General features: G+C 44.7%; 1 protein-coding gene across 1 annotated transcript in view; it reads right to left on the bottom strand.

The window, feature by feature from the left end:
* The window catches only part of LOC119460608 (plexin-B-like), a 213,812-nt gene that overhangs the window by 117,882 nt on the left and 79,484 nt on the right, over positions 1-16,446 (bottom strand). Inside the window, exons 3-7 of the mRNA XM_037721629.2 lie at positions 6,501-7,103; positions 5,338-5,819; positions 3,812-4,211; positions 3,528-3,704; positions 1,708-1,836 (exon numbers count right to left, since the gene is read on the bottom strand). Coding sequence (XP_037577557.1) covers positions 1,708-1,836; positions 3,528-3,704; positions 3,812-4,211; positions 5,338-5,819; positions 6,501-6,932 — 1,620 coding nt within the window. The 5' untranslated portion in view covers positions 6,933-7,103. The remainder of the gene's footprint in view (positions 1-1,707; positions 1,837-3,527; positions 3,705-3,811; positions 4,212-5,337; positions 5,820-6,500; positions 7,104-16,446) is intronic.

Here is a 16,446-nt window from a genome sequence, read left to right as displayed (position 1 = left end):
AGAAAACAGGACGCGGCGCATTGTGCGTCGTCAAGGGACAGAAAGAATAAGGTAAAACAGCTGCAAAGGTCGCGTCCTCGCATGTGTCCATGAAAGAGAAAGAAGAAAACAAAGTGGGAAGAAACAGCGAGCGAAAAAGGCGGGCAACTTTTGCATTCCCCGAGTGGAGTTTCAAACGGAGCAGCGCTCAGTCGGTTTCGCGGCTAAGAGCAGAGCCGTGTTGAACCTGACACGCTTCACGTAGGGCGGCGCAGTCAGTGTTCCGGGCTTGACCGAACGGAGCTTGGGAATTGGGAAGGAGCGGGAGGGCGCCGAGAGGTCGTCGCGCCGTCCATTAGGCGGCGCTTTGTCGGCGCTCTTCTCGGACACAGGTCAGCGAGGCACTTTGTGTCGGGCTGCGCTCGAGCAGTGCACCAGATTGAAACGGACACCTTGCAAAGTCTCTTTCTTTCGCTCGCTCTGCCTCTCCGTCGTGTGCAGGCCCGTTATAATATAGCTCAGTAAAACCGTGTAATGTTGTATAGTCGATGCTGATGACAGCCGATCGACAGATGAGTCATCAAACTGTTCGCGCATAGGAATGAGTGGCACTTGGCGGCACATGTCGTGATCGGCAAGAGTGGCGGCAATTGTCGCATCGTGCGCTGCCGTGGCTGCGCATCCACGGATACTGGCTAATCAAAGGAATCTGATAGCATTGCTCTTGCGAATTCTGCCCTTAACTGTCCAATATGCGCTTCCAAAACGTTTCAGAGTTATCTTGGAAAATAGTATTCATTTGGTGTCTTGCTATGAAACCTTTCAGACATTTTTTTTTCTTTTTCTTATTTCCGTTCTTTTTTTTTTTTTTTTTTGCACCGTAGTGACAGCGTCATCTGCAGGCTTGTTTACGAGTAGGTTCAGTGTCTCCTGTGCGAATATTCGAAGCTCGCTATGTTGCTCTCCTCTCTGTTTTTGTTGCCATCCTTTAGCTCTATATACGGTTATATGGAGGTGAAACGGGCACCACAGCGCGAAAGTTTCTGTCCTGCTCTCTCTTTCTGTCCCTTCTGTCACCTTCAAGTTGCTTTTGAGAGGTCACCCTGCGTCATATCACGAAATAACTGAGAAGTTCACCTTGAGCGATACAATTATGATGCGAGCAAACAAATTCTCAGCTAACACGTTTCGTTATACAGCTGGCGAAGTGGAGATCTATGACCTCCATGGCGTAACAAATTTTTTCGTCCAATTTTCCCATTTCAGCTGACTTTTACTTTTCATATAGTTGAGCCATCAAGATTAACTTGTCTGTGCCTTCAGGCTTTAGGATCGGTGGAATTAAATTGGTAATGTGTCATCCTTGCGCAGAAGCCACACTAAGCTTCTCAGTATCATTCCAATTACTGTACGTGTATTTTGGAAGTAGATCGACATTATCATCCAGCACCTGAAGTGTCATGCCAGGCAACCAGCCCGACTAATACGTCAGCAAGTTAGCAACTATGCAAATTTGTAATAATATCGACGAACGTAAAGAAGTTCCCTCATGTCACTGTGCCCCTTTTAGATAACAATTGAACGATGGTCGTACTATAAATCGTGCCGCACTATACCGTCTGCTTCTGTTTTCTCTTATTAAAAGCTATCACTGGTAAGCGTATTGTGCAACGCCTTGATTGAGAAAGGAAATAGAATAGTAACTGCAGCTGTAGGTGCTTTACTTGCCTTGTAAACAGAAACAGCGAACAGGAAGTTCTGAGCAGCGTCCACGTATATCTGGGGAATGATCTTGTGTCCGGGATCTAAGGACACTTGCTCAAACTCTTCAGCGGCTGTGGCTCCAGTGATGAGAACCTGGAAGAAAATACTCCGCGAATCATTCCGTTGCAAAGTGGATGACCACCGTAACTATACTGGCATCTGTCATGGCGTTTATAGTTAAAGATTATTCACCTCAGCACCGCATTACCTGTTGAAGGTGCAATAAAATGCATTTCAAAGTACACGTACTGCTTAGATTACCTTTCTTTTCTTTCTGGGGTTTTACGTGCCAAAACCGGTTCTGATTATGAGACACGCCGTAGTGGAGGGTTCCGAATTATAGTTGACCACCTGGGATTATTTACCGTGCACTACAACGCAAGCGCACGGGCGTTTTTCATTTCGCCTCCATCGAAATGCGGCCGCCACGGCCGGGATTCGATCCGGCGACCTCGTGCTCAGCAGCGCAACGTCTTAGCTGACTGAGCCACCGCGGCGGGTTTAAATTACCTTAATAAGTGAGCAATATCCGAGGACGGCACCCAGTATTTAGTGCTATATTTTGAAAGATACATTGCTGGCTTTCTATTCTATGGTAATCTACTACACAGAGCTAAATAATGGAAACCATGAGCATTGTGCGCTGTGCATTGTAACATAAAACATCGAACACGCTCCACCGTCAACCAAATGCGCTAAATGAACGCAGCAAGCAGCGACGCTGTGCATGCAGAGTCGTCGCACAAGCTGATGGGTGAAACGTGAAACAAGGCAATGACACTACGCGCACAAGCGGAAACCTATGGATGCTTTTTGTCTTGCGTCAACAAAGAACAATAGGCGAATTTTTCTTTCCTTGTACAGCGACAGGTATATTCGCTTAAAATTTTAGAAAAACAATATTGCGCTTACCGCTGCTTTGCTCTCGCCAAAATTAAACAGAAATATTGAATTTAGGGGCCCAATTGTTCAGTATAAAACTTGGCACTGTTACTTTTCTAATTTGTCAAAAAAACAAAAAAAACATTGCAGCTGCCTTCGTCAGTGTATGTGGTGTTTAAAACATGGCGGCTAGGTCGCTTTTGTTGTCAGCAAAATGCGGATAAGCAGGACATTCGAGATTCTTTCCCGTTGATTCCTCGTGGGTGCAACCGAGGACGCAAACGAAAGCTACCTAGAATTTTTACCTAAATACCAGGCATGCAATGGTACCAAGTGTTACATTAAACGATCCGTATCATAAATTACAATCTTTACGTGAATTTTGAGCAAAAGCAAAATAGCAGTAAGTGCAATTTTTTTAACATATTAAGCAAAATATGCACGTCTCTCTATAGGTGCATGCATTAGCACGCGAAGTGACACATCCGTTCGAATTGCTTGTTGCATGCACACACAAGCGCCATAGCATTTGGTGGCAGTCAGTGTGTCAAGAGATAAAGCAATAGGTGGAAGCTTGTCAGAGAGCCAATATCAAACCACTGATTATGACTGCGCAGTTTTAAAAAGCGCAAAGTAATAAAAGCAGTTGTAGTAACTTTCAGATTTAAACGCCAAAGGAATGTACGCCGGTAGTACGTTATCTCCTTGACAAAAAGATTGTCACTCGAGCTTTACTACATGCACATTCTACAGCAGTAGCCGTTAAGTTTATGCTCTGTGTCAATTTGTTTGCTGGTCGAAGTAGTTGGTCTACACTAGTTGCTGCGAATTATTGAGAAATTTACTGCTTGCTCGAAGCAATGTTAAGCTGTGGAGCTAGAGGTACAGGAAAGTAGGCGAACCTTCTTAAGCGTTCCCTCAGCAGTTCCCACGAAGAGAACGTTATGATGTCCCACAAGAACGGTAGCCAGTGACGTCAGCGTGTCGTTAGGGTACGTGATCGCCGCCCTCGCAGAGATGGGAACTGATCCGTTGAGCTTGACGGTCTCGTTGCAGAAGTTGATGATGTTTCCCGCTTTCTGCAAGAAGTAGAAGGCAAGAGGTATCGTTGACTATTCGTTATAGTTTTCTCTTCAGAATATAAATCAGTCAGCACGAATGTCCAGTGAGAATTGTATGCACTCACGCCTGGCTCGGGACACTGGTTGATGCTTCCTGCGATATAGTCCATGTTTCTGGTGAGGACGCTGCCGTTGTAGCACATGTGGACATTCTCGGTGAACTTTTGCTCCACGTCTGTCATGGCGAAAAGGCAGACAGCTGACCGTCGGCTGGGCCGTGTTGTGTGGTCGGCGCTTACAACAAATAGGCCGACGAGGACTCGTGAATCTGATGAGCCAGGCTCCAGTCCTAGTTCATCGGCAACGTCTTCGCCGGCCGCCATGACTCCAGCATCGGTGAGAAGATTGTAGTCGGTGCCATCAGGACCGAGGCACTGGAGAGTCACTTCAGTGTAGGTGCTGTACGCCGGGTCCGATGTGCACACGCGGGCTAGTCGGCTGACGTAGCCCAGCTCTTCAGATGCCCTGCGGCGCAGCGGAATGACTAAATCAAGAGCCGTGTGCGTTTTAAGAGCAGAAAAGAAAGATTTGTTTTGTACATTGTGTGTAAATACTTGTATTCTTTGCTAAACCTTTAGTTGCTTATTATTCTGCATTTTATTTATAGATTGTCTAAAAGGAGCTCCGCTCACATTTTCACTGTATGGGACCCCTCCTTTCGAACTTGGAGCCATTAGCCCACGTATGACCTCCATTTCAGTATGTGATCGTAAACCAAACCAAAATGACGGAAAAAAATGGAGCACTGAATATTCCTTTACAGTATCATTCAGCCGATGTGTGAATTTACGAACGCTGGTGTGTACTGGATGCACAATTGGTATCTGTTGATCGACTAATGACCCTGAAGTCTTTCTGTTGTAGAAGTAAGCACTACGGCGCTTGACGCTTTGCCACACGAAACTGTTAATAACGGCCGAAATATCTGCTTTATGCGCATTTTCTTGTGCGTGTGTGTGTGTGTCTTTTGCTCTAATCTTCCTTCCTTAAGAAACGTCCGTGATTGCTAAGAGGGAAAGCAAAGGTCGCCATTTTAACGCCATAATTTATGAGAACAGTTCACTGCATGCAATGAGAAAAAGGACTTGACATATTCGTCGCAGTTATCATGATGTAACACCTCCAGGTAATTGGACGCTGCCACGAAAAATATTGCTACGTTTTTGGGGGGGACTCCATGCAATGAAGTTTTAGTCGAACGCATCGCAGCATCGCTCAGTACGATGTATCTTTATATTCATACAATATTCAGCAGAGGAGTGATATTCAGCTGATTTAGCAATAAAGTGTACAGTGCCAACTTATCGGCGAAGAGGTTCGTCTTCGTCGAGGGTAGAACGCTAACTGTGAGTGTCATGTATGCCTTATTGGGTTCGTGTTCTTACTTTATCTACTTGAATGCGTTACGATACCATACCAACAAGCCCACATTGCCAACCTCGCTCACTATCGACAGGATAGCCGCTGTTAGAATTGTAGCTTGGGTAACGCGCAGTTTTCTCGGCCTTTGAAACCATTCCACAGTACACCCCTCTACGAACAATACTGCGCCCTCGCAAGGGTCACAACGAACAGCGCCGCAGGTACGTACCTCAGGTGGCTCTTTCGCTGGACAGTGGCGAAGTAGGCAAAGTGCTCCGTGTGGAAGCCGTACACGTAGTGCACGAGGTAGTAATCCTTGATGTGGTTTGCAATGTCCACGCGCGCCGTGGCCGAGAAGGACTGCTCTATGATGGCGAACAAGGGCTGGTCCGACGAGCCCCCGAGAGCGCCCCGACGAACACCGGGTTCATCCAGGCTCCTGCTGCAGATGGAAGGCACCATGTCCCGGTACGGGCCCTGCCGACTGTTGGTTGTGGCCACGTACAAGACTCGCATGGGGCCTCGACCACCGTGATAGTGCGCGGGTCCCACGAACGCATACGTGGACGAGTTTCGGTCATTGGCCGCAACGGGTACGGATACGAGGGCCTCCTGCTGCGTGATGTCGTCGAGGTCATGCCTGCGGCAGGCACCCTGGTGGATGCTGCCGCAAGCGATCAGCTTGCGAGTTTTGTAATCAATGACCAGCACCTGTTGGTGGACAACACACGAAGCAGTTACCGCGTGCACTAAATAAGTACGCGTGCAGTGAATAAAAATCGTTTTCAGCAATAAACGAGCGCTTTGTTTACTGATAACATGTATAAAAAACGCTCAAATTAATTCCGGCCATAAATAATTAAGTGCTTACGATTGCGAGAAAACTTATACAGTGAATTACTGCAACCAGAAAACGGAGCATGACGTGGACAAACTCGAAGCTGTAATCGCAAAGACGATAACAAGAATAACTTTTACTTTCTTATTAAAACGTTACTAATCAATCCGTGAAACCATAAGAGTTTTCGTTGTAGCTTTGAACGTCAGTCAGATCTAAATATTGTTCTCATGAAACCCGCTCTTCGCTTATTGCTTGCAAAATTCATGTAACTTATGTTTCATGTTTTATCGCTCGGAGGTTCAGATTAATTCGGCCTCATGCTGCCGTCTGTTAGCCTCCTAGTTATATGTCGAGTACGGATACCAAAGCGACAGTCACCTGAGGGTCCCGGATTCGATTCCCAGAACAGGAAAACATTTCATGAAACTGGAGAAGTTTGGCATTACGAATTGCTCGTCTGTAGTATTATGCATGCTTCGATCAATATGGCGCTAAACTTTTTCCTCGCCAATGCGTTTCCGCGGGTTTCAGCAAAGCTGATGTCTACGGACCTTGTTTATGTTGTCCGTCGGTTCGGCTTCGACGCCGCTACAGTCCGAGGGTGAGCAGAGCACGCTGTCCTCGACGGGTCCCGTCTGCACCGAGGCCTCGAGCTCGAGGGATGCGTTGAACTGGTACAGCCAGTTGGTGGCGCCCACGTAGACGCGCCCTGTGCCGGTGTCCACCACGAAGTGAGTGAAGTTGACCGTCTCGTTGAACGTCGTGTACGACGCCAGCACGTTGGGCAGCTGCTGCGGCGACTTCTTCAGGTCCGGCAGGGCCAATATTGCCGCGGAAGCGACGGTCGCCGCCATCAGGGAGACAACGAGCGCCGAGCCGATCGCTGTCCGGAGGAACGCCACTGCGGATAACGTATACCGGCACTGACGACATGCGTGACGCGCGCTTGGCCGGCGGCGCTCGGAGTTCTCGTCGGAGCGCATTTCTTCCGTGCGAGCGCTCCGATGTGTAGTTGAAGGCGCAGTTGACCTCCGTAATTCACTCCGGGGGTTTGCCCGAGACGCCTAACTGTCGAGGGCTGGTGTACGGACACATCGTCACAACTTGCTCGACGACTGCGGCGTCTCACCCGTGTGGAGCTGCCCCTGCACGACCTGTGAACGAGTAGAAAGAACAGCAGGAACAGTCGAAGTCAACTCCATAAAAAACAGAGCCATTAAAATATGAAGCACTGCTTTTGCTCATATATATATATATATATATATATATATATATATATATATATATATATATATAGCTTTTCATGTTTCAGCTGGTACAATGGCACAGCAGGCAGTCATCTGATATTTTCCTGGGATTGTTTCTCTTGTTTTATCATGACTTCCATGCAGGTAATTTATCAAGGAAAGCTACTGTGACACAAAGCGCTCAATAAAGCCTTTTATTCGGATGAACCCGGTAGAGACAACGGTAGATAAATTCCATACACTTGCAAAAAATAAATGCGTAGAAGAACGAGTTCAGGAAGACATGCAGCCGCCTGTGTAGACAGTGGTGAATGCTACTTCAGTGAAAGACGCCGAACTCGGAGCGTTTCCTTTTCGAAGAATAATATCTGAATTTTCAGTGTTCCTTAGTTTATTGGCTGCCAGGAATGCAATACTTACCCATGATAGACAGCCAGGCGGAGGAGAATTATTCGATGTGTCACCACATCTGTTCTATCAAGGCAATACTTTCTATGTCATGATAACTTTACGTTGGTTATGTCAGGACTCAGAAGGCACACATTAGGAAAAAGCAAATACTCATTATATTGATATTAAGATACAATTATTTACGCTGCGCTTGTATTCTATGGGATAACATGTAGTACGACGACTTCAGCATCCTGAAATGAATAAAGACATACGTAGGGCTTCCACAATTCGTTTATGATGTGTCCAGTTGCAGTAAGAGTAGGCTGTTCTGGCTATTCAACCGCCCGTGACAAAAAGAAAAGTAACGTAGAAAAAAATTATGTAATTCACCCCACACGAATGCAAATGCCAATATACACACTGCCCGCTGTAGATGCGCAAAACTAAAGCTGCCTGTGATTAATGCTTGGCTTGGTACAGTGCGACGGGTAGAAAAGACTCGGGGCACACGTTTGATCGATCTTATTTTGCTGATTTTAAACGGAGAAAAGAAAAGGAAGATATCAAGAATATTAGTGTAAACGGAGTTGTTGAATGAGTTCTAAAAGCAAGTACTCATGGCCAACCCCCGTAGACACTGATAGACACCATACCAAACCAAAGTAAAATCACGTTTGAGTATGCTAAGCTCATTACTATTGCACAAGCAGTGATTGGCTGGTTGCGTGTTCAGTGTATTAGCACTCGTTATATTGCAGAACGGTATTATTGTATATCTACCATTAGTCGATAATTCCAATCAACGTTCCATGTGGGATGATTATAAAGAGCTACGCGTTTTCGTTATTCAACTTTAATTACTTATCTTCTTCCTCATTGAAGTCTCGTCGAGCTTGGCCTTCAGCAGATGCACCCTAAATCAATTCTAAATTATTCCTAATAAATAACCGTATTTCGTACATTTCAAATTTGTGTGCGCCTTGTGTTATTCAGAGGTCGAAGTACTTTTATACCTGTAACCAGGCCCTTAGAAAAAATACCTTTTTTTATAGATTTTCTACACATCTACAGTCTTCAATAAACTTTCCTTTAAAGATGTTATTAAATATCTTTTTATACTGTTTTGAAAGGAGTGCTTCCGACAGAGTATCGGCAGCTCGGCGATATTCACTAACTTGTACTTAATGTCACCCCCGACCGAGAGGTCGCGTCACCACATGAGCTTCTGCATTTGAAATTAAACATTTCGCAATACAACGCTCAGTGAATATGACGCCGACCCATTGGCTGCGCGCGAATTCGAAAAGCTCGTAAAGAAAGCACTGCGTTTTCATCAGTGAGTTACAAAAGTACTAAAAACTGTCAGACGTTCCCTCGCGCAAACGACGATGAAGCCGGCATGAATGGCCGTTTGGCCGTTTTTTTTTTTTTTTTTTTTCCTCGCGAACAGAACTGCTTATACTTCAACGGGCCACTGCTCTTTTCTGCTTAGAATGAACCTAGAGGAAAAGTGCCAAGCCATGTCGCTGCCAGCTGCTATTCGAAAATTCCCGTTTTAGTTTATGCACCCTTCTTTCTGTCCGTGAAATCTGGTCCGACACAACATGTGAACAAAAAAGAAAAAGTTATATATGTGTCTTTGCCAACCACAGATTGAAGAGTTTCAACACACTTCAACAGGGTGAATAAGGCCATTCGTTCCATTCGAAACGAAAGTAAATTCTAAAGTAATTTCACAAACTTCATGGAAACAGACGCACATATTTTACCAATCCACGAGATACACATTCCATCATTGATCAATATAACATTGACAGTGGTGCCAATCTAAACCCCAAAAACGAAATAACAGCTTTCACTGGATGTTGAATATTGCTTCATCTTACATATGAATTTCAAAACGCACTTTGATCCCCCCACCTGGACGTTTTCCTTCTTTTCGCGTCATGAGCGTTCACATTATCACTTAAAATAAGACTCGTGGTCGCTAACCTCGTGTTTTAGCAGCGCGGGGCGACAGGTAACCGTGACATGTTTGCGACATCAACGCTTGAACATCCACGAGGCAGCTGTAACTACGCTCTATTCGATAATTTAATGCCCCACATGGGCGCGTTTTGCGATTCCAGTTTGTAACAGCGGAGCTGTTTAAGCCGACCGTTACTCCGCGCAGAGCGAACAGAAAATGTGGGCCGATCTTGGCGGTCGCGCAGAAAGGGTCCAAGCGCAATGGCACATACCCTTGTGAACTAATGAAGGCGTTTAAGCCTATCCCAAATACGTGGCGAACACCTTGCGATAGCCAATCAATAGTCAACCAATAGCTCATCGATAATCGATCAATAATCAATAAATTCCGGAAAATGCTGGGGATGACTTGGTAGTGCTTAGCCTAACCAAAATACGTGGACAATACCTTGCGATAGCCAATCAATAGGGAATAAGGAACTAATCGATAATCCATCAATAGTCCATAAATTTCTGAAAATGCTGGGGATAACTTGGTAGTGCTAGGTGCCGATCAGCTCCGCTGTTTGTTGTTGTTGTTGTTGTTGTTGTTGTTGTAGTAGTAGATAAGTAGTAGTAGTAGTAGTAGTAGTAGTAGTAGACAAACAGGCATTCATGTATTTAATTTTGTCGTAGAATGAGGTAGTGACACCACCGTTTAGTTCTATCTGTAATACTACGAGTTCATACAAGAAATAACTGAGGTTGCGCTATGAGAACCGTTTGTTTTGTTCATGTATTTGGATGAACCAGAGCTATGTCCCTTGCAATAAATCTTTAAGCCTTATGACTAACAAATTTTCTATTACTTGGGTTTTTATAACGACTATAGAATGAATCTTGCATCATAAAATGAGAATAAAGTTGTTTTTTGTCCTTGATGTCTATCATGACTCGAGTATAAGGGTAGGAATCGTACTAAATAGTACTGAAGACGTACTCCTGTAGCTCGCAAACTTCACATGTCGTGTACCAATTTACGAACGCTTCGACAGTCCTCTACCTTAATATTTGTGGCTGTTCATTTTTAACAGTAAACCACTCCAGTTAGCGAAGTACTCAAGCGTGGCAGATGTATAAGGCATTGTATTCCACTCTTTAGGCAGTCCTCTGGACTTTGACTGGGTCATTGTCTTTTCCAGCGAGTGGAGCGTTTATTGATAGGAAGATGATTGTAACATTTACTAAAAAGGGAAATAATTGAAAAATTATGAGAAATAAAGGAACTGAGTTACACGCAATTTATTATACTGGTGGCTTGCGAATGCTATGAAATACGGGTGCATGCAGAAAACTACAAGTCAGCAGCCTTGGCTTCTTTAATTTTCTGAGGAAATGTCAGCGCCTTTAATTGGCGCCAGCTACTGCCTTTCACACAGATATGCGCAAATAAGAATAAGGCCACATATATGAAAAAGAAATCACTGCAAATCACACTAAAACTGAAAGTCAACTCAGAAACACACCAGCACACAGTCCTGTCCCATAGTCAGGGCACATAAGGAAGAACAGCCTTGGGTTATCAGCTATACGAATCATCTTGCGACAACTGTTTCCTCTGCTAGTAACTATTTCTGCATCGCGTACTTTGTAGCTGATGCATTACTACTAATTAAGCCGCATTTCTGCTAATGTGCTTCCGCCAGTCATTGAACGCTCGACAAGTTCAGTTTTGTAAGTCACAGATCCCTTAGAGAACTCCAAAGTGTTAAGGAGAGGTGCCTTTTTAGGAGGTCCCGAGCAAGCGCAACGACAAAGCATAAGCCGTTTTATTGATCGATTAAGCAATTCACTTAATGATTAGCGACACAATTATACGGACAATAATAACAACAGTTTGGTTGTGGTAGGTATAACCGGACAAGATCTAATTCTGCCTAAGTTGGCACTTTTAAACGCGACGTAAGCCCTTTTGCAAGAAATGTCTTTAGTACAGAGACCCTATCAATAAATAACACAACGAGAGCATATTTCTCATTTACCCATGTCCATGTGACCTACCAATCTTCGTCGCCGTTCGAGCGAAACTTGTTTATGCACCTTAGGAAACAACGGAATTAAAACAGGCTCCTGAGGGCGCAAGGAAAGAATAAGAGCCGTACAGCAAAGGCTAAAAAACAATCACACTTTTTTTACGAAGGTCGAATCTTTCTATACGAAGCAAAATGGACAACGCCATCTTCTAGAAAGCCCATATATTAGCTGTCAATGAGTCCATGTTCTCTGAGATGGAAAGACCTTAGGTCGTACATCAACTTTTGAAGGCTGCTCCTATAAAGCGGCTATACCCCTCTGTTGATCCTGGTATGACACACCATGTAAGCCAAATTCGTCAAATGTATGCTCTCGCCTATGTACCATAGTGAGAAAGATATCAGCCTCACATTGACGACATGTTCCCACGTGCAAACTTGTCACTCTGCCACCTTTTTGCTGCCTTAGTACTGTCTTACGAGTTTTTATACATATAAAGAAACGCCAGTTTGCACGAGCTGTTGTCAATTTGAAGAGTCAGCGATCTTAAACGAGAGAAAGAAATAAGGCTGAAACAAAATCGAGCCAGCAGGGACCCAAGTGCCGTTTTTGTTCGGAGCAAGGCGAAACTCCTTGCCGGAGAGAAAGTGCGAGAATCAAAAGGCGCCGCTCAGAATAACGGGGCACCGCAGATCGAGTTTTCTGTCGCTCTTTCTTTGTTCGTATTGGACGAAACAGCTGCTATTGTTTCAAACGACTGATGCATTTTTAATATCCGATCGAAAGCCGGTTCAGCCATTGCGCCAAACTTGGCTGTACTTTTCCCAATTTCCTCCATGTCTCGGCCAGGATGGGCCTTCTGTATGTTCTTTTGCTGTATTTGATTTCGTTTACACAGCTGCGCCTCTTTAGGGTGCGTTCCCATTCTGCATCTTATTTATCTTCTGCTCACGTAACACGCGCATCGACTTGCTAGCGTGTTTCTCGCCCATCCAGCCAGCCTCTCCAGGCTATACCGCTGTGTTTTTTCGGTCCGTTACAACGCTTCTTGAAGGCGTTGCCATCTCTCATCAAACCGCAATTCGTCTTTATTTCAGTTTTTTGCTGTTACTCGCCCTCTCCATGCGCAGCCATCGAACCTCTGAGAGGGAGAGGGATATATGTAAGCGTCTTTCAATGGATGCTAGAGACGCTTGCCTGGCCATACGCCTTGCTACTCCATAGGTGACAAGGGTGATATGTGAAATGACCCATTAGTTCTTAGTACATGGGCACACATACATTCAAAGAAGAATGTAACTAGAATGTCTGGTCGAGGCCTTTGTCCGGTAGGAAGAGTTGAGTTTAGATTGATTAGAAGGCTTCCCACCTTGCAAATTGCGCTTTCGTATTCCTTCATTTATGGATTGCCTGCCTTTTGTTTTTGTTTTTTCCTGTAAAGCGCAGCTCAAGACAACTAACGTGCACCAACTAGTCCCGCCTGTTACATTATTGGAGGTTTCAACGAAATATCCAATACACGTAATGAGAAAAAAAAATACATATGGTGCGTGATACTTTTTCAAGCGTCCACACTTGCTGGGTCTGGTGACAAAAAGGGTTGGCTATGGTCGAATATTTTTCAATACGCGCGTTATACTTCTAACTAGATACTTTTTGATAGAACTGATTTCTTGTATATCGTTTTTTAGTTGCCGAAGGCGTACTTCCGGCTTCGTGAAAAAAAGCATAGGCCCACTGGACTGACACCGCCTGTTTGCACCTTAAAATTGTCTGCCATTCTTTGTTTTGTCAGGCCTACTTCGAAAAACCTCAGTACAGAGCACACACGTACCCCTCACGCTGGCAACTAATGCCTCCATTTGAACACATCATCTTCCTTAACCCTGCAAAGTAAGGCTAATTTGGGCTGCTTGGTGCATGTTGTTCTACTGCCTAGAACATTTCATGAAACAAAACTTCTTAAAACCTGGCCCCATCCTCCGATGACACCGAAAGCTATTCGTGCGCTAATGTAGTTTTTGAGTAACACTGGCCTCAGCGACCGATTGTAGTGCAGCTGTGCATCCTACTGCGCGCGCGCACGGCTCGATCACTGCATCTTTCTTTTCCTCCTTCTATTTTTCCCTTTCCTCACCCCCAGTGTATGGTAGCAAATCGGACATTCGTCTGGAATTCCTCCGTACTTTCCCTCTCCTTGCTTTCACCCACACGCACTCTCTCTGTGTGTACATGTTATAACTGAATGGTGCAAGTACGCTTTCCAAGTTTCAATTTACCATTCTTATCATTTTGTCTACCATGTTTTGCGACGTTCTGCCATGTTTTCCCCCATGTATTGTATCAGGTAACTATCTAACAATTCCGGGGCAATTCTTTTTTATTCTCTTTTTGTTTTTGTCTTCCTTTCTTATTTTTTCGTGTTCTTTTTATTAATTATTGAATTCCACGTATTTAGATTTGACGTTTTCTTCGAAAGTTTTTCCTTATTTGTACTTGTAATTTTTTCTATAATCAACTATTGTGCGATTTTCTTCTGTATTTACCTTGCCCCTCCCCTCCGCAATGTAGAACTGTACCTTGAGGGTATAATAAATAAAAAATAAAAATAAAATAATGGCGCATGTGATATGACAAATAGAACGAACGGACGGTTCCTCCGTTAATTCTGTTAGTCCAGTTCCACGCGTTGTTGATTCGCTTAGTCCTACTCCTGGCTTCCCTTTTTCGTACACACTTATGCTCCACGCCTTATTGGAGGAGAGTGAAGTACGTATATAAACACCGCGAAGGCAATTAGTTATTGCCTTGACTAATGCAAATCTCTTTGTCGAAACGTTGGCTATGCAGTCTGAAGCTTCGCTTCCTCGCGACCACTGTTGATTTCATGTCACCATCTTCATGTGTACCATTCGTCGCGTTTGAAAGCCTCCCGAAGTTATTTGCCGGTAGAGTTCCACATATAGATTTACCCGTCACCCCTTAGATTTTACTTGCTTCAGTTCATTCAGGTACTGTACGATACTATAGCTGAATATTCTTCACAACTTGCAGCGCCTCGCACGTTTAAGCAAAATATGTGAAGATATATATTTTCGCTACCTCGTGTAAGGAAATTTTAGTTTGTTTCATTTGTTTTATCAGCATGTCCAATACATAATGATAAGAAGGAGAATTAAGGAAAGCAATAACGATTAAAATCAGCTACATTTCGGTGTCGAGTTAGTTTCGTTCATAATTTCTCTTTATTTTTATTTTATTTCATTTTATTTTTTACACAGTTGAGCAGCGGACACCGAGTTATTTATTTTATGGCGGCTGCTAGTTTCGTATCGGCCAAACAACAACATGCTACATCATATTTTATTATACTGAGGAGGCGGGGCGGCCGTCTGATAGTTCTATGCATGTTTTCTGAGCGGAAGAAGGATATTAAAATAAAAGTAGAATGTTTTATGCCGTCACTTTCGCAATGACCCTGGTGGGCTGAATAAGGTAGGGAGAAACATTAGAATAACGGCCCGGGGAGACGAAGTATTGCTTAGTTCAAGCAACTATGAAAGCAATGAAACGGCAGAGTGGATGCAATTCGGAGACATAATAAAATGAAGCACCTTGATGCTTCCAAGCGCCTCCAAGCAGTGCGGCTATGGCGTAAGGTTTTAAAACGCAGTCTCCCGAGCACGAGACCTCCTTAGAAAACATCCATGAATTTACCCTGCGCGCGCCGAGCAACAGCGGCGTAACGCTCTATTTGTATAAAGTTCAGCGCTGTGAAAAAACCGTAAGCACGATGTCGTCGGTAGTCTAAAGTGTCGGTGAAAATTTTTCTTTTCGTGCAAGTTATGGGCCGACATTGCGATTACCGTCTGAAACTTTTGAATCGGATCACGCAAGTTGGCGCAAGTACTTGATCTTAGCGGCAGGCGGGCTAAAATGATAGACAGCTTTAGTTTGACGTATAGAAGCGCTACTTACGTGAAGATCTTGCGGGATCGAAATGCGCATGCGCAGAACGTGGGGAGCCCCGTCGCGTCTCACGTTATCTGCGCCTTTGCGTTGCGCGCCCCACGTACGTGACCGGCTCTGCGAGCTGCTCACGCGATATCTCGAAACAGCCGGGAGCAGTTTCAAGATCGCATCCAACCGTGCCTATGATGCGTGTGGTTAGTCACCGTAGTGTTGTGCTGCGTATTCGCGCTTTTTGAAGTTCACGAGAGCCCAGATAATTAATGATGATCACAAAGAAAGCTGGGAGGCATTTTGCAGCTTAGGACCACGCAGAGAACACCGCACTAGGTAGCAGGGATGCGCTGTTTGCGAGGTGCAAGAATCGCACAATGGCTACGACTTCGGCTCGTCTTGAACGAACTTGACTGAAATAGCATTCCTGTCTAGAGGGTGCAAGTAGACATGCGGAAGCAACGATCTTCCAAGGCCTCCTACCACAGACTGTTGCGTACGCGAAACTATAAGCGTCCAACGCGTGCGCCACGTATACCGCACGTATAACTCATGTTTGCGTGTTCAAAGCTCCTGCGTACGTGAAACTAACACTCTCTAATTACTGTCTGCGCAAATTTCTGTGCATGTTCTTGCGTGCCCAGGCAGGCCTATTCAGTGCACCGGCAACGATAGAATCATGCGCAGTACTTCTTCTGATATCGGCAAAATGCACATAGGCAATAGCGTAAAGGTATTCACGTATTCGTAAGGAAATGATTTCCCCACCCCCCTTTTCAGTCGTAAGGAAATGATTTCCCCACCCGCCGTAAGTGGCCCCAAGGATTTCCCCACCCGCCATAAGTGGCCCCAAGGCTCAGTCTTGGGGCCACTTATGTTTCTTACATATTTCACCAATGTTGGTGACGCTATT

The sequence above is a fragment of the Dermacentor silvarum genome, chromosome 8 (assembly GCF_013339745.2).
Source record: "Dermacentor silvarum isolate Dsil-2018 chromosome 8, BIME_Dsil_1.4, whole genome shotgun sequence".
NCBI classification, from domain to species: domain Eukaryota; kingdom Metazoa; phylum Arthropoda; class Arachnida; order Ixodida; family Ixodidae; genus Dermacentor; species Dermacentor silvarum.
Note: the sequence above shows the minus strand (reverse complement) of the source record. Positions and strands in the feature narration are given on the sequence as shown.